The 25,141-nt window shown below is 51.7% G+C and overlaps 1 protein-coding gene across 1 annotated transcript in view; it reads right to left on the bottom strand.

Annotated features, from left to right (window-relative positions):
• Positions 1-1,908: 1,908 nt before the first annotated feature.
• SLC52A2 (solute carrier family 52 member 2) overlaps positions 1,909-25,141 on the bottom strand; it is a 35,599-nt gene continuing 12,366 nt past the window's right edge. Inside the window, exons 6-12 of the mRNA XM_082236114.1 lie at positions 23,454-24,315; positions 22,253-22,376; positions 21,680-21,888; positions 13,935-14,141; positions 5,852-6,868; positions 4,361-4,484; positions 1,909-2,603 (exon numbers count right to left, since the gene is read on the bottom strand). Of these exons, the coding sequence (XP_082092240.1) occupies positions 2,391-2,603; positions 4,361-4,484; positions 5,852-6,868; positions 13,935-14,141; positions 21,680-21,888; positions 22,253-22,376; positions 23,454-24,315 (2,756 nt within the window). The 3' untranslated portion in view covers positions 1,909-2,390. The remainder of the gene's footprint in view (positions 2,604-4,360; positions 4,485-5,851; positions 6,869-13,934; positions 14,142-21,679; positions 21,889-22,252; positions 22,377-23,453; positions 24,316-25,141) is intronic.

Here is a 25,141-nt window from a genome sequence, read left to right as displayed (position 1 = left end):
TGAGGGGGGCCATTTCTAGAGGGCGGGTGGCACACGGGACAATGGGCACACTCAGCGCTCTTGCCAGCGACGCTGCCTCCCTTCTCTCTTGAGTCCTGCTGCCTGGAATGTGCCCCCCCCCTGCACACCTTTCTGGGTGCCTGGCTGTGTCTTTTGGGGGGTTCTGCTGCCCCCTGGGAGCTCCGTGCGGCACTGCAGATCGTGGCTGGGCTCTACATTTCTGGAGGAAATTGAACTTCAGATCTCTTTCGATCTGAAGCTTCTGCTAAATACAGCACAGGCAGTGCCAGATTTATGTATAAGCTAAACAAGCTATAGCTTAGGGTCCCACTCTCTTGGGCCCCCCCCAAAAAAAAATGAAAGGGAAAAAACCTGGATGTACATTTCCAAAATATAAAACAAATAAAATAAAAGCTACATACAGCAACAGTGTTTTGTGTCGTGTAGGCTCTTATGATGTAAGTAATGGGCCCTACCTGCTAGCCTGCAGAACACAAAAAACAGCAGCAATTTGTTGTTGACAAAGGACAGCTGGCCATACAAAGGGGCCCATCATCTTCAGTAGCTTAGGGCCTCATCCAACCTCAATCCGGCCCTGAGCACAGGGAATCTCTTTTGCTACCCCATGAGTTGTATTTTCCAGGAAAAGGGTATGTTTTTCTTCATGTGCATGATGTAAGTCCCTGGGAGTTGGTTGGATTGACACTGTGTTGGTGGTAGTTGAAGATTTTGTTGATTTACAAAAGTGTGTGTAATGTCTCTCTCTCGTACCCCCCCCCCATGTAACATTTTCACAAATCAGTTTCATTTGTTGAGCATAGGACTATTTTGAGTGGCACCAAGACATGGGTCTGAGGTTATGAGATTCAGCCGGATCCTATTTTGCTCCCTCCTAACATATAGGGGGATTATTACTACTACTAGTAGAAATAATAGAGAAATGGTTATGGATGTGATCATAATGCCAAGGGGTGTGTATGCTGAACAGTGGGGAGGAGAAATAGAACCATCAGTTAAGATGGATAAGAAAAACAACTTGCCTTTGGTATGAAAACGAAGGAAGGCAGCACTGGGACACCTTGTCTAAACTGTCAGCCTTCTGCTTTTTATTTCAAAAGAAAACGTGATGTCGTTTTGTTTCAAAGCAGCATCTGCAATGCCTTGGAAATTAAAAGGGGAGGGGGAATAATAGCTTCGGGATTCTGAGCAGTTGGAGAAGTTGCTGCTTTGCCAACAGAGGCAGCACTGAGAAGCCCATGTCCACACATCGCATTGTACCCTCCAGATGTTGCTGGACCAGCACTCCCCCCCCCCGACCATTGGCCATGCCTACTGAGGCTGATGGGAGTCCAACAATATAAGGGGGGCAAGACAGGTTCCCCACCCCTGCCAGAAACCTTTGCTTAGTGTGCATAAATTAATCTCACTCCTTTTGTTCTCCCTGGTTCATGCAACCAACCACCAGCTCTGGCTTAGCGTGGCCAGCATGTTTCTTTCCAAACAAACCAGAATCCGTAGCGTTGCAGACTGTGGTTTGCTGGAGCAAAACAAAGGACAGTTCCCAATCCAAGTGTAAGGCCATCCCAGGGACTGTGGTTTGCTTCCTCCTAGTGTGAGTGAGGAGGAAAGATACAGCCCAGAAAGGTGCATTGATGCTAAACCATCAAGTGGGGCTGCTTGGCAGGGGGTTGGACTCGATGGCCCTTGTGGTCTCTTCCAACTCTATGATTCTATGATTCTATGATTCTATGATTCTATGATTCTATGACATGCAAACAAGGCAATGAGTTATCTGAACCCACGTTGGACCCTAAGGGTTTGGGGGTCAGCTTTTGCAGATGGGTGCTTAGTCGTTTTCAGTCCGAGTGGTATGTTAGAACAGCAGAGCCTCCAACAAGTTGGAAAAAGAAAACACAGTGAAAATGTAATTCACAGCTTTGCGCAAGCGATAGAGACGACCTGTAGTTCAGGAATGCTTGGTCCCCATGTCCTGTCTGGTGTCCGGGCAAGGAAAGTGGCCTCCCTGGGCTAGAATGAGGAGGCAGCAGCAGCAGCTGGTCCAGCTGCCCAGGGGAGACCTTCATTTCCCTGCTCTTGCACATGAGTTGGCTCAGCGGGGGCAGCTCTTGATGCCATTTGCCATGAACTGCAAACGTTGCACCATCTGTGCCTGTGACACTTGCGCAAGCACATTTCCACACAGCCATTGCAACCATCATGGGGGTGGGTGCAGTTGTAGCATCTCCCCAGGTCCCAAGCACTGTGTCTCAGGTCCACCCGATCTGATGCAGCTGGGCAGGGTTCGGGGCACTGGATTCCAAGTTCCCTCTGGGTTGTTGAGATTGCGCGACCATCCTTGGCTCGCAAAGCCGTGGGCCTCCAAGACCCCTCTAGTCAGGGCAGCTGGTGTTGCAAGGGTCTCCAGAGTGGAAGAGGTTGTAGACGTTGACCAAGGGGAACATGAGGAGGGCGCCCACCATGGAGCCCAGTTGCACCATCGCCCCGCACCAGACCAGGGCGCTGTGCCCCTCATCCCGCAAGACCACCCCGATCATCAGCTTGACGTAGGAGAGAAGGCCGACGAAGAGCACCCAGCACAGGATCTGCAAAGGAAGCCAAGCGTCAGCAGGGGTGGCCAAGGGCCTCTGGGTGCCCCATCAATGAGCAGTGGGTGAAGGCACAGGGTCTCAAGGCCACCAAATGTAGGTTCATGGAAGCACCCTGACATTCGGCCACCTTCAGGTGTTAGATCTTGTGCATGATTGATCCGTAGGGGCTCTGCAGTCCACACTGGGGAGAAGAGGATACTAGTCTCTGTTCAGAGGCCATGATATCAAGCGCTGCCTTTTCTCACATGAAGCTGCCCGCCTCCAAAGCAGCTGCCAGGGGTCGTTCCCTGGGTGCCCCTCACCCAATGAGGTCATGTGCCTGGTAGTGCCTGGAGGGAGGGCCTTTTTGGTTGTGACACCCTGGACTCTCAGGCGAGGACCTCTTCGCCCTCCTGGCCTCTTAAAGCCTCACCTGGATCACCACTGATCCTGCTGCTTCCTTTCTTAACAAGGGCTCCCTGACGGAGACCCCAGAGATCCACTGCTGTCAGTTCATGCAGGCAATACGGAGTTAAATGGGAGCCCCTTAGATATGTCTGCCAACCTAAGCCTTCTGCCGGCTAAAATATTTCCCTTAATACAGTGGTACCTTGGGACTCAAACAACTTGGAACCCAAACACTGCAAACCCAGAAATAAGTGCTCTGGTTCATGAACTGTTTTTCAGAAGCCGAACATGCTCCATTTTGAGTGTTACGCTTCTGATTTGAGTGTTACTCTTCCATTTTGAGTATTACGCTGAGGTCTGTCTGTTTTAGCTCGTTATTTTGTGGCTCTGTTTTTTTTGTTCTTGTGACTGTGTGGAACCCAGTTCAGCTACGGATTGATTGATTGTGTGACTGCAGTACATTGTTTATTGCTTTCATTTTATGGATCAATGGTCTCGTTAGATAGTAAAAATTATGTTCAATTGCTGTTTTAGGGGTTGTTTTTAACAGCCTGGAACGAATTAATCCATTTTGCATTACTTTCTATGGGAAAGCACGCCTTGGGTTTGGAACGCTTTGGTTTTGGAATGGACTTCTGGAACGGATTAAGTTTGAGAACCAAGGTGCCACTGTATGTTGGTTTTATAATTCTTACTGCTGTCCTGAAAGTAAAAAAGAAGGATAAAAAGGTAAAGGGACCCCTGACCATTAGGTCCAGTCGTAGCCGACTCTGGGGTTGCGGCACTCATCTCGCTTTACTGGCCAAGGGAGCCAGCGTACAGCTTCTGGGTCATGTGGCAAGCAGGACTAAGCCGCTTCTGGTGAACCAGAGCAGCGCACGGAAACGCCGTTTACCTTCCCGCCAGAGTGGTACCTATTTATCTACTTGCACTGGTGTGCTTTTGAACTGCTAGGTTGGCAGGAGCAGGGACCGAGCAACGGGAGCTCACCCCGTCACGGGGATTCGAACCGCCGACCTTCTGACCGGCAAGTCCTAGGCTCTGTGGTTTAGAGCACAGTGCCACCCGCGTCCCCTTACATCTATTTAGATGTCCCATAATAAATGAGAGGTGGGGGTTTCTCTCCCCCTGCCCACTTTCCTGGCCCCTCCTGTACTTGCTTGCTTGCTGATGCAGGACTGGTGGGGCAGGCCTGACTTCTGGTGTGTGTGTGTGTGTGTGTGTGTGTGTGTATTCCACAGTGAGGCAGCTTGGCATCCGATTTGGGAGACGGTGGTGGAAGGCATTGCCTCTGGGTGCCTGAGGAAGCTGAAGTGGGAGGAAGGGTGCAAGGGCCTTATCCTGCCCCCCCAACTCATACTTACAATGAGGACGACTCCATGGGATCCATGCAGCAGCAGAGGGCAAGGGCTGAGCACCGCCATGGCCATGATGTAGCAAGCAAACAGGGATCCGGCCAGGGACAAGACTCCCATGAGCATCAAGGATCTGGGGGGGGGGGGAGAGAAGTCGGGGAGGGGGAGAGAAATGGCTCAGGATCCCAGCTCAGGACCCTCCCAACACCCCTGGTCTGGCATCCTGCCCTCTCCAGGTTCAGTGACACCTCTGCTTGCTGCTGCATTTCCTCCAACCCCCCTCTGATCAAAACAGGGGTGATCGTTTTTTGGTCTCATGCTCTTGCCTGAGTCAGCCGGCTCCCACGAGAACATGGGACCAAAAAATAGGACATCCTGAGGTCCATTTGGGACCTGGGATGGCTTCTGTATTTCCAGGATGTCCTGCTCAAATCGGGATGGTTGAGGGATTTGGTGCTGGAGCCAGCCTGGGCACGCTGCCTTAATGCCCGCCACCCTTGATGGGCCAGCTTCGTTATTGGTTACATTTCTTGTTGAAAAACGTCTTCCGTCCCCACAGACCCCAAGGGGGCATGCAAGGGGCATGAAGAGAAGACGGAAGGGCGAGAGAGGCGACCTGAGAGCCACCTTCAAGCTTCTATAGGGCTGCCACTCAGCAGATGGGGCCAGCTTCTTTTCTGCTGCTCCCGAGGAGAGGACCCCAACCAAGATAGTCAAATTGCAAGGGAGGAGATGCTGACTAAATGTCAGGAAGAACTTTCTGACCATAAGGAACCCAGTACATTTTCGAGCACAATTTAAGGTGTTGGTGCTGACCTTGAAAGCCCTAAACGGCCTCGGTCCAGTATACCTGAAGGAACGTTTCCACCCCCATTGTTCTGCCCGGACACTGAGGTCCAGCGCCGAGGGCCTTCTGCCGGTTCCTTCGCTGCAAGAAGCCAAGTTACAGGGAACCAGGCAGAGGGCCTTCTCGATAGTGGCGCCTTCCCTGTGGAACTCCCTCCCACCAGATGTCAAAGAGAACAACAACTACCAGACTTTTAGAAGACATCTGAAGGCAGCCCTGTTTAGGGAAGCTTTTAATGTTTGAGGCATTACTGTATTTTAATATTGTGTTGGAAGCCGCCCAGAGTGGCTGGGGAAGCTCAGCCAGATGGGCGGGGTATAAATAAATAAATAAATAAATAAATAAATAATAATAATAATAATAATAATTAGACCGTGGAACGGACTCCCTCGGAAGGTGGTGGGGTTCTCATTTGTGGGAGAAATTGGGTGGCTTCTGGATTAGGGATTCTTTAGCTGCAATTCCTGCACTGAAGGGGGTTGGACTACAGGGAGAGGACTCCTAGGGCCCCTTCCAATTCTAGGAAATCCCAGAGGTCTGCCCTATGCCCCTCCATTGACAGCGCAAGCCCATACCATCTGCACATATTGTGAACTGACCCCAGCCAAGGGCCCTGTGTGTGCCTTCTGCCCCTTTCCCAGCAGCCCACTCACCTGCTGGGCAGGTACATCCCCAGGAGGCAGGCCAGGGGGTTGGCCAAGGCAGCCAGCGTGGCAGAGAGGTGGTACGTGGTGTTTCCATAGGGCAGGCAGGAGTAGGACTGCACCGCAGGGAGGACGCCGTTGGTCAGGGCGTTCACCCAGCCCAGCAGCCCAAAGATGTAGGCTACCTGGGGCCAGGAGTAGGTTCCGGATCCGAAGAGGCTGCCCGCAGGGTCGCTGAGCCTGGGCCGCTCCTCCACCGTGGCCCGCCCGCTGCCCGCCACCTCCATCTGGACTCGCACCCGGTACTTTTCCTTGGCCTGCTCCCGCCTGGCGGCTGGCAGGTGGTTGAGGAGGAGGAAGGAAGCCAGGCAAGAGGCCGTCATGGCACAGAGGAAGAGGAAGAAGGCGGTGGCGGAGAAGCGGGCCGGCTGGTACTCTGCCTGAAGGCCCGTGCCGTTGCCCTGCTGGCTCCCGTTGACGCAGCGGAGCGTGCCCACCCCCTGGCCCAGTGCCACCAGCCCTGGCAGGAGCCCGCTCATCCCCTCGCCCACGAAGTAGGTGCTGAGGTAGGGCACCCGCAGCCTCTGCATGTAGGGCAAGAAGGTGACGGAGGAGGTGCAGTCCATCAGGGCCAGGAGGAAGAAGAGGCTGAGCAGGGCCACGCTCCGGGGGGAGCCGCCCACCACGCTGGTCTCCCCCCAGAAGAAGGCCAGCAGCAGGCAGGCCAGGGAGCCGAGGGAGAGGATGGCGTAGATGACGCCCACTTCGCTGAGCCGCCCCGGGAGGAATCGGTGCACCAGGGTGACGGCCAGGGGCCCCACGTTGGCCAGCTGGGTGATGACGGTCAGGCAGGACGGCAGGAACCAGCCCTCTGGGGCGCTGGGCACAATGAGGGGCAGCTCCACCCACATGCCGTTGATGGCCACCCAGGAGCCGGTGCCCAGCAGGCAGACCAGGGCGTGCACCACCAAGCTCATCGCTGTGGCGGGAGGGTCAAGGGGGCGGGTTGGCGGCTGCCGGCCGCTTCTGGAAGAGGAAAAGGAGGCAGCGGATTAAGAAGAGCATAAGGACAGATGGTACTTAACACCAGTGAAATTAGCAAAAATGTATCATACTCATGATAATAAATGCTGGAAATGTAAGGAAAAAGAAGGAACCTTTTACCACATGTGGTGGACATGCCTCAAGGTAAAAGACTTCTGGGAAAGGATTTATAACGAACTGAAAAAAGTCTTGAAAAACACATTTATTAAGAAACCAGAAGCCTTTTTCTTGGTATAGTGGGGGGTGAAATCCCCAAAAAGGGTGTTACTTTTTTTCTGTATGCCACAACAGCTGCGAGAATATTATTAGTGAAGAATTGGAAGAAACAAGATTTACCAACTATCGAAGAATGGCAGATGAAGATGATGGACTATACGGAACTTGCCGAACTGACCGGGAGACTCCGAGACCAGAGAGGAGAGACGGTGGAAGAAGATTGGAAGAAGTTTAAAGAATATCTGAAAAAATATGTTAATATTTAAATCTTAGAATAGCTTTGGAAGTGGATATAGGCTGTAGGGTTAGAAGCAGAAGATAGTGTATTTTAAAATAGTATTATTTGTAAGTGATAAAATGTGAAGATTTTTATGGTAAAATTAAGTGTGATAAAAAAATGGTTAAAAATTATGATAAATGTAAACTGCTAAAGATGAGGTAAAATGACAATCAGATGGGGGGACTTGGGGAAGCTCACCTAACAATGTTTAGAAAAAATAAGGATAAGACAAGAATTTGTTTGTATTGTGTGGTTTTTTCTGTTTGAGTTGTTTAGTTATGTTATAAAATGAATAAAAAAAAATTGGGGGGGAGCATATGGAGAGGCTGATGGATCAGGCCAGGGGCCCACCGGGTTCCCACGGGGGCCAACGGAAGCCCCTAAGGGAAACCTGCAAACAGGACCCCAGAACAAGAGCCCCTTTCCCTCCTGTAGTTTCCAGGAAGCATCGCTGACTCCGACTAGGGAGCCAGAGCAGAGCCATCCTGACTAGGAGCCATCAACAACCCTCTCCTCCTCCTCCATGAATTTGTCTCATCCTCTTTTAAAGCCATTCAAACTGGTGGCCATCACTCCCTCCTGTGGCAGGGAGTTCCACAGGTTAACTGCATGGTTAACGTGGTTAATGCCCTGAGATTCCCTGGGGTCTGAGTGGACGCCTGGCCTTTTCTGGTAGGCAAGCCATCAGGTGACTCCCTCTGCCCATCCGTCTCCGTTTTTGAGAGGTGGGTTTGCGCTGCAGGCTTAACAGTTGCAGATGTTGGGGGCGGGTGCTGCTTCCGGGAGCCTTTCAGGCAAAGGGTTTCAAATATTTGTGGTCCTTGCAGACTGCCGCTAGTCTGGGTTGGGATTCAAGTCCATCTCAGCCGAATCCGGTTGCATGGTTAAAGTTCCTTGGGCACTTTTACGCAACCAAGGAACAGGAAAATGCCCCCTTGCTTGTGCCAAGGCCAGCCCAACTCCCTGCTGATAAATCAGACCACCAGCCACATTGAACAAATCCAGATAAATGGGTCTGGAAATGGCCTTGGGGAGCGTCAGAGAAGCCCAGCTGCAGCAGCTGGATCAGGCCAAAGGGCCCTCTCCCCTCCCAGCAGAGAATGAGATGCCCCCCATGTCACTGTGGGTCGGGACCCACTAGTGTGTGGAGGCCAAACTCAAGCTGGGTCACAACAGGAGCACGACCACCCTGCAGATTAGGATTAAGCAGCAGCTCCCCAATGAATGTTTGGGTTAAAAGTGGGTCTGAAGAGGGTGCCGATCCCTGCTCCAAGGGAAGCCCCCAGGCAGGAGCTGAGGGCAACAGCAGGCCTCTCCTGGGTCCACCCCGCAAGACGATTCTCCCCTGAGTTTTCCCTCCCTCCAGCATCACACAGCTGACTCGTGTTGGGCTTGTGATCACTGACGGTCCGGAGGTCCTTGTTGCTGCTCTTTGCACCTCTTCTGTTGGTCTGACTCGTCCGCCTGCTTTTTTCTCGGGCTCTCCTTTTGGGTGACACAAAGCCGAAGTGCCAGAGGAGCCTTGCCTTGAGGCAGCCTGTGCGGCAGGTGAATCTCCCTGTGATATTATGCCAAGAAGCAAGCAGAGAGTATCTGGGGGTCAGGCTTGCTCCGGCTGCTACCCTGGCAGAATCCATTAGTCTGTCTCCTCCAGCAGAAAGAAGCCTTTCAGGGTCTGGGGAGCAAATCCCCCAAGGTGTTGCTGGGGGGCAGGGAGAGGCAAATCTGCCAACTTCAGTTTCTCTTGGTTTCTCGCTTTCCCACCCTCGAGGTCCGGTCTCTGCATTTCCACATCAGTTTTCAATTTCTTTAAAAGGTCCTCATCATAGCTGTCAATTTTCAGATTTGAAAATAAGGGAACAGCAGCCTCAAAAATAAGGGATCAGCAGCCTCCCCTGTCCCGGGGACAGTCTACGGGATATCTAATAATCCGGGATAGCAGCAGGAAACGGCGCTGGAATAAGGGAATTTCCCACAAAAAAAGGGAAGGTTGACAGCTATGGTCCTCATGAAAATTCACCAGCTTTCTAGTAAAAAATTATCCTAATGGGCATACTAGTATGCAACATTGCCCGAATTACACAATTTCCCCTAAAATTATGCTACTTTCACTAGCATGTATGTCATTATCGACACTTCTCCCCGATATATGCATTTTTGCACATATTATGTGGCTGCTGAATTGCACTGCAAAATTCAGAGAAATGCAGATTTCGAAAGCTAGATGTGTTTTGATGCCCTTATTGTTTGAAAGGCGTAAATTAGGGAGATGCATGTTTAAATGTGCACTGAAGCGAGTTTTGGAGACTGGTTATGTCCAGGGACAATATCCATACCTCCCATCTCTCCTGCTCTTGGCCAGGACTCTCCCTGTCCTGGGTCAGCCACAGGCAAAGGGGCAAAGGGGCAAAGGGGCACCGTGTTTGTGGAGCCTGGCACAGTTAGGCTTTAACCTCCTCTCCATCTCAGGCAGCCGTCTCTTCCTCCTCCTCTTGCAGACACAGTCTTTGGACTTGGCCCAAGAAGGGGCAAAGTCCTGCCACCTTTTCCACACCGGGGCCTCATTTTAAACTCTCCCTGCCCCCCCCCAAAGAGGAGAATTGTTGCACTCTGCAAAAGGGGGCCTGCTGCAATCTGGGGCAGAGACTGAAGCTATGGGGGAACCTTGAGGGATGAGGAAACGTAGGTAGGATTTGGGGGTGGGATGAAAATCAGATAGGGAGGACTTGGGGAAGCTCACCTAGCAATGATTAAAAAAAATAAGGATAAGACAAGAATTTGTTTGTATTGTTTGTTCTTCTGTTTGTGTTGTTTAGTTGTATTATAAAATGAATAATTTTTTTTTGATGGGGTGGGGGTGGACAAAGAGGCAGGCAGCAAGGACAGAAGTGGTTCTGCCCCCCCCCAAACCCCACCACCTGTTGATGCCCCAGGAGCTGCCTCCTAGTTTCTTGGATATTAAGAACTGCTGCTGCTGCTGCTCTCACCTTTTCTATTTCTTCTTTCTTACCTTGTTGTTTAGTCGTGTCTGACTCTTCGTGACCCCCTGGACCATACCAGGCACTCCTGTCTTCCACTGTCTTCTTACCTTACTTTCTTTAAAAGGTAGAAGATGCAGGGCATTACTGTCTGCATGGATTAGACCCCTTAGCAGCCTTGGGCTGTTTCCCTAAAGAAAGGCAAGTCCCACTGCCTTCAGGGATGGATGGGGAGTTAAATTGCATCGCTGAAGTGTTTTGTTTTGAATTTTGAATTTCAGTTTTTCTCAACAGCTTCCTCACAACTGTGACAGAAAAATGAACAGAGAAATGAGATTCCTGCATTGCGGGGGGTTGGACTAGATGGCCTTTGGTGTCCCTTCCAACTCTAAGATTCTATGGAAACTGATGCAGACACAAAAACACACACACAGCAAAGTGCTGGTGGGGAATGGCAGAGATTATTTCCCCCTGGCAGTGAGTGACAGCCGAGGGCCCCAACCCCATCTGGTGGTCGGGGGGCCCATGATTTCTCCAGGCAGGGAAATTGCCGTCAGGTTAAGACCCAGCACCCCTCTGCCTGGGAATTAAGGTGTGGCTTACAGAAACAGGGACGCGGGTGGCAATGTGGGTTAACCCACAGAGCCTAGGGCTTGCCGATCAGACGGTCAGCGGTTCGAATCCCCGCTACGTGGTGAGCTCCCATTGCTCGGTCCCTGCTCCTGCCAACCTAGCAGTTCAAAAGCACATCAAAGTGCAAGTAGATAAATAGGTACCACTCTGGCGGGAAGGCAAACAGCGTTTCCGTGCGCTGCTCTGGTTCGCCAGAAGCGGCTTAGTCATGCTTGCCACATGACCCGGAAGCTGTATGCCGGGTCCCTCAGCCAATAAAGCGAGATGAGCGAGATGAGCGCCGCAACCCCAGAGTCGGTCATGACTGGACCTAATGGTCAGGGGTCCCTTTACCTTAAAGAGCAACTCTGACTTATACTGCTAATAAACCCAACCACCTTGTGTCTCTATCCCCCCACCAGGTAGATGAAAATGGGGACGCCTTTGTGGACTTGGAACTCCTTTGCTCTGAAACTTAGGGAAGTGCTGGGTGAGATCCCATGGACAGCAATACTAAAAGGAAAGGGAGTTCATGATGGCTGGGAGTTTGTTAAGACGGAGATAGTAAAAGCACAACGTCAGGCAATACCAATGAGACGAAAACATGGAAGGTGCCTAAAGAAACCAGGGTGGCTATCTAAAGAACTTTTAACTGAATTAAGTTTAAAAAAGGATGTGTACAAAAAATGGAAAAGGGGGGAAACCACCAAAGAGGAATTCAAACAAATAGCCAGCAGGTGTAGACACAAAGTCAGAAAAGCTAAAGCACAGAATGAACTCAGGCTTGCTAGAGAGGTTAAAAGCAACAAAAAAGGCTTTTATGGGTATGTTCGTAGCAAAAGGAAGAACAAAGAAGCAGTGGGGTCACTCAGAGGAGAAGATGGTGAAATGCAAACAGGGGACACAGAAAGGGCCGAACTCCTCAATGCCTTCTTTGCCTCAGTCTTCTCCGATAAAGAAGACAATGCCCGACCTGAAGAATTTGAAGCAAATGATTCAGCAAAGGAAACACAGCCCAGAATAACTAAGGAGATAGTACAAGAATATTTGGCTAGATTAGATGTATTCAAGTCTCCAGGGCCAGATGAACTGCATCCAAGAGTATTAAAAGAACTGGCAGATGTGATCTCAGAACCACTGGCAGTCATCTTTGAGAATTCCTGGAGAACAGGCGAAGTCCCGGCAGACTGGAGGAGGGCAAATGTTGTTCCTATTTTCAAAAAGGGGAAAAGAGAGGACCCAAATAATTACCGCCCAGTCAGTCTGACATCAATAGCAGGGAAGATTCTGGAGCAGATCATTAAGCAAACAGTCTGTGAGCACCTAGAAAGGAATGCTGTGATCACCAATAGTCAGCATGGATTTCTGAAAAATAAGTCATGTCAGACTAACCTGATCTCGTTTTTTGACAGAATTACAAGCCTGGTAGATGAAGGGAACGCAGTGGATGTAGCCTACCTTGATTTCAGCAAAGCATTTGACAAGGTGCCCCATGATATTCTTGTAAAGAAGCTGGTAAAATGCGGTCTTGACTATGCTACCACTCAGTGGATTTGTAACTGGCTGACTGACCGAACCCAAAGGGTGCTCATCAATGGTTCCTCTTCATCCTGGAGAAGAGTGACTAGTGGGGTGCCACAGGGTTCTGTCTTGGGCCCGGTCTTATTCAACATCTTTATCAACGACTTGGATGATGGACTCAAGGGCATCCTGATCAAATTTGCAGATGACACCAAACTGGGAGGGGTGGCTAACACCCCAGAGGACAGGATCACACTTCAAAACGACCTTGACAGATTAGAGAACTGGGCAAAAACAAACAAGATGAATTTTAACAGGGAGAAATGTAAAGTATTGCACTTGGGCAAAAAAAATGAGAGGCACAAATACAAGATGGGTGACACCTGGCTTGAGAGCAGTACATGTGAAAAGGATCTAGGAGTCTTGGTTGACCACAAACTTGACATGAGCCAACAGTGTGACGCGGCAGCTAAAAAAGCCAATGCAATTCTGGGCTGCATCAATAGGAGTATAGCATCTAGATCAAGGGAAGTAATAGTGCCACTGTATTCTGCTCTGGTCAGACCACACCTGGAGTACTGTGTCCAGTTCTGGGCACCACAATTCAAGAAGGACACTGACAAACTGGAACGTGTCCAGAAGAGGGCAACCAAAATGGTCAAAGGCCTGGAAACGATGCCTTATGAGGAACGGCTAAGGGAGCTGGGCATGTTTAGCCTGGAGAAGAGGAGGTTAAGGGGTGATATGATAGCCATGTTCAAATATATAAAAGGATGTCACATAGAGGAGGGAGAAAGGTTGTTTTCTACTGCTCCAGAGAAGCGGACACGGAGCAATGGATCCAAACTACAAGAAAGAAGATTCCACCTAAACATTAGGAAGAACTTCCTGACAGTAAGAGCTGTTCGACAGTGGAATTTGCTGCCAAGGAGTGTGGTGGAGTCTCCTACTTTGGAGGTCTTTAAGCAGAGGCTTGACAACCATATGTCAGGAGTGCTCTGATGGTGTTTCCTGCTTGGCAGGGGGTTGGACTCGATGGCCCTTGTGGTCTCTTCCAACTCTATGATTCTATGATTCTATTCTATGATTCTATGAAACCATGCCTTCTGAAGCCGTGAGTCTAAGTAAACTATCCATAACCTTTTCCCCAGCTCCTGACTCAAGAATGCCGAATCAATCATTACAGGGAATGGCTAAAGAAGGGAACATTGCGAAACTGCATTTTGTAGAAATTTAACTTCTGGGGGGCTGGAGGAGGAAGAGGTGGAAAGGCTCTCCGGCAGGTGAGGAGGGTTAAAACAACCCTCCCCAAACAGAAGGGGCACAGAGGCTGCCAGATTGCCCCCACATTTACCCCAAGCCTCTCCCTCCCCTCACTGCTACCACCTGCAGTGTCCGTCCAGACCCCCCCCCCGCAGCACCCCCCAGGCTGACCTCCTACCTGCTCAAGGGAGGCTCACCCTCCTCCTCCTTCTCCTCCTGGCCCCTGGGGCTCCCTGCTCCACTGAGCCAAGCGGAGCTGAGCAGAAGGAGCACATGATGGGCTTCCCACCACAGATCTGCCACATCTGTCAGCTTGCAGATGCCCCCCCGCCTTCCCGGGGGGCGTGGCGGACAGGGAAAGGTTGCAGCCTTTGGGGCTCCTTGGCTTGGAGTAGAGGCAGGAGGTTAGAAAGCGGTGCCTGGCCCAGAGGCAGCAGACAGGGAGAAGTTTCCTTCCCTCTCCCCTAACATCCCAGGAAGATGAATGCGGGAATAGTCAGGGCAGCGCATGATTCGACTATGGAACTCCCTGCCACAGGCTTCAAAAGGGGGTTAGACAGATTCACGGAGGGTGAGACTGTACGCGGCTACTGGCCACACTGAGTAGTAGTCCACTGGAGGCAAAGATGGTTCAGAATACCGCTTGTTGGAAACCACAGGAGGGGAGAGTTGCTCTTGTGATTGAATCCTGAGCTTGCAGGTTTTACACAGGCAACTGCTCATTCAGCCATTTTGAGAACAGGATGCTGGACTAGATGGGGCATTGGCCTGATCCAGCAGGGCTCTGATGATGCTCTTAGGCATGCCTTCTTCTTTCCTTTGTAGCCGAGTAAGATGGTCTTCCATAAACACAGTTTTAACGGCGAGTCCATGACTGTGGAGGCCAATTCTGGATCCACACCTCCTTCCACAGTGGGGACATTGATTTCTGGGCGGGAGCTGATCACGGTGTGGATTTGCAGCAGAAGACACAACAGCACCAGGGCAGTGGCCACACTCCCATCGCTGTCAACCTTCCCCTTTTTTGTGGGAAATTCCCTTATTCCACTGCCGTTTCCTGCTGCTTCCCGCTGCTATCCCGGATTATTAGATCTCCCGTAGGCTGTCCCCAGGACAGGTGAGGCTGCTGATCCCTCATTTTCAAATCTGAAAGTTGACAGCTATGCGCTCCAGCCCTGCCTGCCTTAGCAGTAAACACCTCCCTGGTGGGTCACCCTTGCAGGGAGGGCGTTTGTTGGCCCAGAGGCAGCCCACAGAGCTCACAAGAGGACGCCTACTTTCACGAGCCCTGGGTTGCCCTCTGGTCCCGAGTTTGTCCGTGACACAGCTCCCCACCCCTCTTCCTGTGGCCTCAGACAGAGGGGGGTCTGTTTGCCACAAAGGCTTTCCAGAGCTCCACAGCCTCAGGAAAATCAGGGTGGAGTGAAAAGGATGGCGTCTCTGGCAGAGCAGAGAGCATCACTGGGTCCTGCTAACCAGTTCGGTGCTGGATGTTCCTTTTTTAAAAAAAATAAGATGGTATTAAAACTTTTCCTAGTACATTAGAATCATCATCACCACCACCACCATCATCTAAACACAGTAGAAAGAATGCAAAGTCCTCTTTCACACGTAGATCTTGTCCCACACAGTGAAAGGTGATCCCTTCTGGCTCTCACCTGGGACATCAGGAATTTATGTATAGGTTGGGGGGGGGGCAGGTTGCTCCTCCAGCAGATATCATGCACATGAAGCCAACTACCAAAATCAGCACAATCACTTGTCCCCACAAAACACTTCATCACAGTTTCTTCCTATCTATTCAAAAGGCCTTTGCTGCACAATACCAAATGTAAGAATTCACTGATAAATGTTTCTATGAACTGGCTCACTGGGAAAACTTCAGAAATTCCTATAGACATGTGAGCTCAGCTACTCAGCAGCCCCTCTGCCTAAATGATAATTCCTGGCATCCTGATACCTGAGGGCCAGACAGGTAGCCATTCCAGAAATAATAAACCCAGATGAAGACAAAAGAGTGGGATAAACTTGGCTGGGAAACAGGGAAATGTAAAGATCTCTTTTGTGACACTTGATGGGTGTTTGGTGGAGGGCAAGGGGAACCATGGGGCAGGGTCCAGGAAGAAGAAGAGAAGAAGAGTTTGGATTTGATATCCCGCCTTTCACTCCCTTTAAGGAGTCTCAAAGCGGCTAACATTCTCCTTTCCCTTCCTCCCCCACAACAAACAGTCTGTGAGCAAACTAGAAAGGAATGCTGTGATCACCAATAGTCAGCATGGATTTCTGAAAAATAAGTCATGTCAGACTAACCTGATCTCGTTTTTTGACAGAATTACAAGCCTGGTAGATGAAGGGAACGCAGTGGATGTAGCCTACCTTGATTTCAGCAAGGCATTTGACAAGGTGCCCCATGATATTCTTGTAAAGAAGCTGGTAAAATGTGGTCTTGACTATGCTACCACTCAGTGGATTTGTAACTGGCTGACTGACCGAACCCAAAGGGTGCTCATCAATGGTTCCTCTTCATCCTGGAGAAGAGTGACTAGTGGGGTGCCACAGGGTTCTGTCTTGGGCCCAGTCTTATTCAACATCTTTATCAACGACTTGGATGATGGACTCAAGGGCATCCTGATCAAATTTGCAGATGACACCAAACTGGGAGGGGTGGCTAACACCCCAGAGGACAGGATCACACTTCAAAACGACCTTGACAGATTAGAGAACTGGGCAAAAACAAACAAGATGAATTTTAACAGGGAGAAATGTAAAGTATTGCACTTGGGCAAAAAAAATGAGAGGCACAAATACAAGATGGGTGACACCTGGCTTGAGAGCAGTACATGTGAAAAGGATCTAGGAGTCTTGGTTGACCACAAACTTGACATGAGCCAACAGTGTGACGCGGCAGCTAAAAAAGCCAATGCAATTCTGGGCTGTATCAATAGGAGTATAGCATCTAGATCAAGGGAAGTAATAGTGCCACTGTATTCTGCTCTGGTCAGACCACACCTGGAGTACTGTGTCCAGTTCTGGGCACCACAATTCAAGAAGGACACTGACAAACTGGAACGTGTCCAGAAGAGGGCAACCAAAATGGTCAAAGGCCTGGAAACGATGCCTTATGAGGAACGGCTAAGGGAGCTGGGCATGTTTAGCCTGGAGAAGAGAAGGTTAAGGGGTGACATGATAGCCATGTTCAAATATATAAAAGGATGTCACATAGAGGAGGGAGAAAGGTTGTTTTCTGCTGCTCCAGAGAAGCGGACACGGAGCAATGGATCCAAACTACAAGAAAGAAGATTCCACCTAAACATTAGGAAGAACTTCCTGACAGTAAGAGCTGTTCGACAGTGGAATTTGCTGCCAAGGAGTGTGGTGGAGTCTCCTACTTTGGAGGTCTTTAAGCAGAGGCTTGACAACCATATGTCAGGAGTGCTCTGATGGTGTTTCCTGCTTGGCAGGATGGCCCTTGTGGTCTCTTCCAACTCTATGATTCTATGATTCTATGAAACACTCTGTGAGGTGAGTGGGGCTGAGAGACTTCAGAGAAGTGTGACTGGCCTAAGGTCACCCAGCAGCTGCATGTGGAGGAGCGGAGACACGAACCCGGTTTCCCAGATTACGAGACTACCGCTCTTAACCACCACACCACACTGGCTCTCAGGATGCTCAGATTACTGCCACCAGACCTCCCCTTTCCTGATGTAACCGTGATGTATAGTGATGTAGTTTGGGGGGCGTAACATGGGGATTGGCAGCTAATAAAGATGAGGTGGGGGGTTCTTTTGTTTGGGGCTTCCATCTTGTTCCACCTGGTGGCAGGTGGGAGTCATAGCATCATAGAATCCTAGAGTTGGAAGAGACCACAAGGGCCATCGAGTCCAACCCCCTGCCAAGCAGGAAACACCATGACATATGGATGTCAAGAGCACTCCTGACATATGGATGTCAAGCCTCTGCTTAAAGACCTCCAAAGGAGGAGACTCCACCACACTCCTTGGCAGCAAATTCCACTGTCAAACAGCTCTTACTGTCAGGAAGTTCTTCCTAATGTTTAGGTGGAATCTTCTTTCTTGTAGTTTGGATCCATTGCTCCGTGTCCGCTTCTCCGGAGCAGCAGAAAACAACCTTTCTCCCTCCTCTATGTGACATCCTTTGATATATTTGAACATGGCTAGCATATCACCCCTTAACCTCCTCTTCTCCAGGCTAAACATGCCCAGCTCCCTTAGCCGTTCCTCATAAGGCATCGTTTCCAGGCCTTTGACCATTTTGGTTGCCCTCCTCTGGACACGTTCCAGTTTGTCAGTGTCCTTCTTGAATTGTGGTGCCCAGAACTGGACACAGTACTCCAGGTGAGGTCTGACCAGAGCAGAATACAGTGGCACTATTACTTCCCTTGATCTAGATGCTATACTCCTATTGATGCAGCCCAGAATTGCATTGGCTTTTTAAGCTGCCGCGTCACACTGTTGGCTCATGTCAAGTTTGTGGTCAACCAAGACCCCTAGATCCTTTTCACATGTACTGCTCTCAAGCCAGGTGTCCCCCATCTTGTATTTGTGCCTCTCATTTTTTTTGCCCAAGTGCAATACTTTACATTTCTCCCTGTTAAAATTCATCTTGTTTGTTTTTGCCCAGTTCTCTAATCTGTCAAGGTCGTTTTGAAGTGTGATCCTGTCCTCTGGGGTGTCCAGGACTCTGGGAGTCCTGTCACAAAGACCAAGCCTACTGGCTGCTGTTTTGCTCTGGTATTCCTGGCTGGTGTCCTTGTTTTTTGTCCAAGGGAGCCCTCAGATTTCTCCGTTAACACCTTCATCAGGTGCTGAACATTCCCCTGGCAGGAAAAAGTTGGGAAAATGCTGCCCCGGAGTGTTTACCTTGTGCTCTTTAAGTTTAGGGACTGCAAATCCGTGGCAGATGATCAAGGTCATTGGCCTCAAGGGATGGTACCGCTAATTGTGGTGGTTTGGAATCAGAGTCCACAACCGAGGAAGGACAAAAGGGCTGTTCTGGCAAACTTTAGAAGTTCAGTTGCTCTCAGTTGCAGCAGCCAGATCACTGACTGGGATGCTTTCAGAACTCCCATTAACACCCCCCCCCTCCAAAACTGGCTACCAGTTTGTTTCTGGGCCCAGTTCAAGGGGCTCATGCTTAAAGCCCTAAATGACTCGGGTCCCAAATACCTAAAGAGCTGCCTTCTTCAGACACTTTTGGGTATTAAAAATCAGCAGAAGGGGCTGTCTTGAGAGTTCCAGCTCCCACAGAAGTCTGGGGTGGTGGAAGCCTAAGAGGGCCTTCTCTGTGGCAGCCCCCAAGTTGTGTAAGTCCCTCCCCAGAGAGATGCGTCAATATATAGTTTTTGGCAAATGCTGAAGTCCAGCTATCTACCCTGAGATGTGTATTCTCCATTTTATGTGGGACATGATGAATTGATGACAACCCAGCAGGTAAAGTCTGACTCTGATTCATTTTATTCATTTAAAATGTATTATTCATTTAGGCAATTTATACCTTCTTTGCAAAAGTTTTTACCCCATCAGCATTAAGGAAAAAATATATTCCAGTAGTGTGCAGCGTAAGAAAAACAGTAAAATTACATCCGTAAAAGAAATGGATCACATACAAAATAGACATATAAGCTTCAGGCTTCCAAGATCTCTAAGTGCTTTAGAACATCCTAAAAATATCACAAATAAAATACAAAAAAATAAGAGTAAAAATATATCTTGTCTTTGGTCCACAGCCCAGCTCAAGCCAGTTTACAATGAACGAAACATTCAATTACAACAAGATAGCCATCTGGATGATCCTTGAAAGAACAATCGAGGTTCCGTGCTGCCCAGGGCTTGGCAACTGAAGGTTTAACGGATGCCCAAGAGAGAGTCACGTCCATGACTGGCGGCTGCATGTGCCTGGGTCCCGTCTGCAGTGGCTTCCATCCAGCCAGAGGGGGAACCCCAAGAAGGACCCCAGAAAAGGATCTGGCAGGGAGTGAGGGGGGGGGGGGCTTCCTGCATTTAAGGGCTTCCGGTTGAAATAAATAAATAAATAAACCAGCACATTCAGTTGTGGCCAGAAGCCGGGGCGGATCTTCCAAGGACTGGCAAACCCCGTTTAACGAACTGGCTGCTGGTGTTTTCTGAGCCAGGTGAACTTCCCAAACCGCCATGCTGGGCAGCCCCACGGATGACCCGCCACAGCCGCTGTCAGGCTGGCCAGGGCTTAAAAAGGTAAAGGTAAAGGGACCCCTGACCATTAGGTCCAGTCATGGCCAACTCTGGGGTTGCGGCGCTAGCCGACCAATACAGTTCAAGGCAGCAATCCTAAACCCTCTTTCCTGGGAATAAGCCCCACCAAATGCAATAGGACTTACTTCCAAGAAGAGCATAGAGCATTGGTCTTGAAAAGTTTGCACCGGCTGCTCATTCACTACGGAGCCCAATTCAAGGTGCCGACCCTGATTTATACTGCTCTAAACGGCTTTGCACCCAGCTATCGGAAGGAGTCCAGCCATATTCTTGGCCCTCTCATGAGATGATAGCTACCAAGGAGGCCCTTTTGCCCTTCTCATTGCTTCCAGCTCTTCCCAAAGCTGGGAAAGTGCTAACTAGGCTTTGGGAAGGAGGTGGCAGGACACTCAGACCCTCACGCCACCTTCCCAGAGCCCAGGGCCTCACTTACCCGCCTAGGGGAGGCGGCACAAAGGCTGTAGGCGGGGACAAAAAATGCCTCAAGGGCCGCATGCTGGTCTGCCCTGTTCTAGCCCCTCTAGAGTCACAGGGAAGTATGAAAAAAGACCAGCTCCTCTAGCTGAGACTTACATAGGTCTGGGGGGGGCACTTTTGGCAAATTCTAGTTCCCCACCCTGGGACCTTACTGCTCCCCCCCCCCCCGAGAGTCCCAGACCTTTCTTAGCTGTCCCTCTTGCTTCATCACAGTTATGCCCCTTTTCTCCCAAGCAGCTCCAGGTAGTGTGGATTCTGCTCCCCATTTTATCCTCACAACCGCCCTGCGAGGGAGGCCAGGCTGAGAGGCAGGGACTGACTCCAAGGCCGCTCAGTAAGAGCTTCAGGGCTGACTCCCAGGTCCCACACTCTTGCCACTACAAACACCCCCCCAACCCCCGGTTTAGTGCAAAACCTCAACAGCAATTGTGCGTATTTTGCACAGAATGCAAGGTACATAAAACGTGTCCAGGTTACCGAATTCATTTCTATTAGGGGGTGGGTGGGTGTTTCGTTTTTAAAAGCCAATGGAACTGTAGTCAGCCCATTTAAAAAAATAAAAAGTATTCCTGACTCCCTGCACTTGCTCCCTGAAGCCAGTCGCCAGCCACAGGGGGGTGCCCCGCCCTCTCCCCACTTCCACAATGCAGCCCCCCATGGCAGCCAGTTGTCTTCTCTGAGGACACCATTTCCGAGAGGTTAAAGGGGCCTGTTCACCAACAGGGAGGAGGCAAGTGGGGTCTGCAGAGTCAGTGTGTGTGGAGGGGGGAGGGGGGTGAAGTGCTTTGGTCCCAAGGGGGGGGGGAGAGCTTGTTTCTTAAGGCATGGTGGTTAAGGCCTCTGTGTCTGCAGCAGCACCCCTCCCTCCTAAGCACGTGGCCACGCAGCCCCTCCAAACAGGAAGCTGCTACCTGTTGCCCCCAGATGGCTCTAACTAACCCATGGAGAGCAGAGGAGAGAGAGGCTGTGACCAAGCAAGGTGGGCTAGGGGTCTGTGTGCTTCGCTCCCAAGCTTCTCTCCTCTGCCTGGGGGGCAAGAGCATGAGATGGTTCAACAGGCAGTGCTGGAGGGGAGCCAGGAAGAGCAGCCAGGACTGCGCCCCCAGGTGCTGACAGCCCTGGAGAGGGGCGGCAGAGGGTGGCTCCTCAGCAGCATGGCCTCCTGCCACTCCTCCTTGCCGGCACCGGCTGTCACGGCCTGCAGTTGTCCACACAGTCCTCCCCGCTGGAGAAGAGCCTGTAGATGCTGGCGAGGGGGAACATGACGAGCGCCCCCAGCAGAGAGCCCGCCTGGATGATGGCGCCACACCAGACCAGGGCGGCGTGCCCGGCCTCGTGCAGCAAACTGCCAATCATCACCTTCAGGTAGGAGAAGAGGCCCATGAAGAGGATCCAGGAGATCACCTGCCGAGAGAAGAAACCCTCAGCTGGAACAGAAACACCTGGACAGCTGGGGAGGCGAAGGCGGAGGAAGCAGGGTGGGCTTGGGTTGGGAACTAACCGTCATAAAAGGCTGTTGTGACTTGGGGATTGGAGCTCACCTTCGTTTTGGTGAACGGGGGGAGACTCGCCCTGGGGGCAACGCTGCTGCCACTGCAGCCAGACCTGGATAAGGGCCTGCGGAAGAACGTGCAGGATCTGCTCCTGGCCAGAGGAAGGGCTCAGCAACCACGGCAGCAGCAGCAGCCTCTCCTCCTTGGGGGAAGGAGCAGCATCCTCACTGCCTCCCCCTGTGCCCAGAGATCAACCATAGCTCAGCCATACTCACCACCAGAGCAACTCCTGCAGGGCTGCCCACCAGGGGAGGGCAGGGGCTGAGGGCCGCCAGCACCATCAGATAGGCTCCAAACACACACCCCACGGCAGAGATGATGCCCAGACCCAGGGATGACCTGGCAAGAGGCAGAGAAGCAGGAAAGCACTTGAGATCTGGAGCTGATGCAGAGAAGAGGGCTTGAACTCAAGCACCAAGTTACGCTCTCCCCCCCGTCTCCAGGTGTTCGCTGGTGAAAGGGACACACGTTCCCACCCCAGATTTCCCCCTGCAGTCAGGAGAAATCTCGCCAGAGCCTTTCCCCACTGAAACACTGGCCACATGCTGCCTCCTTGTGGTCCAGCGGGGCAGCATCGCCCTACAGAAACCTTCAGTGTTCGCAAGTTGACTCCAGGAATTTTAACTTGGAGCAATTCCCCCATTTCAGGGCCGAACTGCAGCCTTGGGCAGGAGGGCATTTGAAGCAGGACTGCAGGGCAGCCCCCCCCCCCATCACAGCCCCAAGCCATTCCTCATCCCAGGGGTGGTGCAGCTCAAAGTGCGGAACTCTAGTCACGGTAGAGCATGACCAGTTAATACAGATAAGCAACTTCTAGCAGCTCTCATACCAGGAAGTGGGGTGTGTGTGTGTGTGTGTGTGTGTGTGTGAGAGAGAGAGAGAGAGAGAGAGAGAGAGAGGGAGGGAGAGGGAGGATAATTTGAACCAGAAAACTGTGTTGAGACTGTTGATATAATTGGTCCATGTCTTGATCAGCGCCTCTGCAACATCTGGGTTCTGTTCAGGGTTATCACACCAGCTGCCCCAAAGGGCCTAAGCAGGACTCCTCCTCTAAGGAATGTCCGCATGTGCAGAAGCCAAGGATGCCTTCAGCAGCACTGGCAAGAGGAAGAGGGATTTGCTCAGTAGAGGACATGAAGGTGACATGCTGTTTGGTTCAGAAGAGCTAGAGGATCTCTCTTGTATCTTCTAAGACCAGAAAAACTGCGTTACAGTAAATTAGTTCACGATGTACCAGCACCTCTTAAATTGTAGCTAGGGTGTTTGTGCTTGTGCCATGAGACAAGGGATGAGAAACAACCCTGCCTGATAGTTGCCTGTCCTGTGGGAAATGAATGAGGCCTCTGTTCCTGCTGGGTTCACAGCCAGCGGCCCCTGTCCCAAGGGGAGCCCCCAGCCCACCCCTTGCTCACCCACCTGCACAGCAGGAACATAGCCGTGAAGCAGGCCACGGGGTTGGCAATGTTGCTGAGCACCACCGATAGGTGATAGGCCATGTTCCCGTAAGGCAAGCAGGAGTAGCTCTGGACGGAAGGCAGGACCCCGTTGGTCAGGGCGTTGGAGACCCCCAGCAGCACCAGCAGGTAAATGTTTCTTGCCGTCCAGAAGGCGGAAGCTGGCTGCTTGGTGGGCTCTCCGGCCGCGGCACCCTCTGTGGCATGCTTGGAGGCGGGTACGCTCTCGGACTGCAGCGGGAAGGACTCCTCCGTCTTCACGCTGTCCTGGGAAGAGCTCTTTTCCTCTGCAGGGCCGCTGCGGCTGCGCCACAGCACCAGAGCCGCAAAGGCCAGCGCGGAGACGACCAGCAGGGCCAGGAGCATCCAGAAGTACGTGGTGGCCGAGAAGTTCTCCTCCAGAAAGTGCGGCTGGGTGCCGTTGGTGCCGTTGCGGCACTCCAGCTGCCCCACGCCCTGGCCCAGGGCCAGCACGCAAGGGAGGAGGGCGCTGAGGCCCTGCCCAATGAAGAAGGTGCGGATGTACAGCTGGGGAAACTGGTACATGAAGGGCAGGAAGGAGACGTTGGAGGTGCAGCACACCAGCGCCAGCAGGAAGGCCAGCACCAGGAAGGGCAGGCTGTGGGGCTCACCGGCCACCACCACGATGCGGTCCCAGAAGAAGGCCAGGAAGAAGGCTGCCACCACGGCCAGGAGCTGGATGCCGTGGATCAGCCAGCGCTCCTTCAGCCGCCCGGGGGCGAAGTGGTGAGCCAGGGTCACACTCACGGGGCCCACGTTGCCCAGGGCAATCAGGACGGTCAGGTAGGCAGGCAGGTTCCAGCCTGGGAAGAAGAAGAAGAAGAAGAAGCAGCTCCATTAGGGGCTTTCTGGGCGGCTCAGAAACAAGGTGACTTTGGCTCTTGCATCCTCTCTCTGCAGCTGAACTCTTGCTCTCCAGTCGTTCATCAACTGACACACTTCTTGCCTCCCCCCTGCCCCCCCCCCAGCTAGAACTCTGCAGAAGCCCAAGCACGGCCATTCAAGGAGGCAGCACAAGGCCAGGACATTTGTAGCGACACGTGGAGAAACGTTCTCCTTTTCTGCTGGCATTACAGAACGTCCCCCGACCCGGCCACGAAGGGTCGAGCAAAGCAAGGGAGCGAGAAAGGCCTCCTTTGTCTCCCAGGCCCTGTGTCCCCCGTGAGGGAGCAAGCGTGATGCCTCCACACAGACGCCAGGCAGGGCAGCTTCTGCCCAGAACAAGGAGTTCTCACAAAGAAGGGCTTATCACAGGGAGCCTCCCTGCCTTGTTCTGTTTTCTAAAGGAAAGCAGCATAATCCCCTCCCTTCCCCAGGCAAGGCGGCAAAGAACAGTCTCGTCTCAGTGCAATCACTGGGTTCAGCGTGTGCCGCTTGCGAAGGAAGGAGGGGCCGCCGTGGAGACGTCTGAAGTCCCTCGGCCTCAGCACTCGCTCCCCAGGGACCAGGAGGCCCGGCGTCTCCCTGGAGCTCCTCAAGAGCCTGCTGGATGCGGTCAATGCCCACCCAGACCGGCATGCTGTTCTCACAGTGGCCAGTCAGGGGCCCCAAAGGGAAACCCGGGTGCAAGAGCAACTCTCCCTCCTGTGCCTTCCAGCCCATGGGATTCAGAAGCATCACTGCCTCTGA

The sequence above is a fragment of the Podarcis vaucheri genome (genome assembly GCF_965113315.1).
Source record: "Podarcis vaucheri genome assembly, chromosome: 8".
Lineage (NCBI taxonomy): Eukaryota > Metazoa > Chordata > Lepidosauria > Squamata > Lacertidae > Podarcis > Podarcis vaucheri.
The sequence above is the reverse complement of the archived record's forward strand: the minus strand, read 5'-3'. Positions and strand labels throughout refer to the sequence as shown.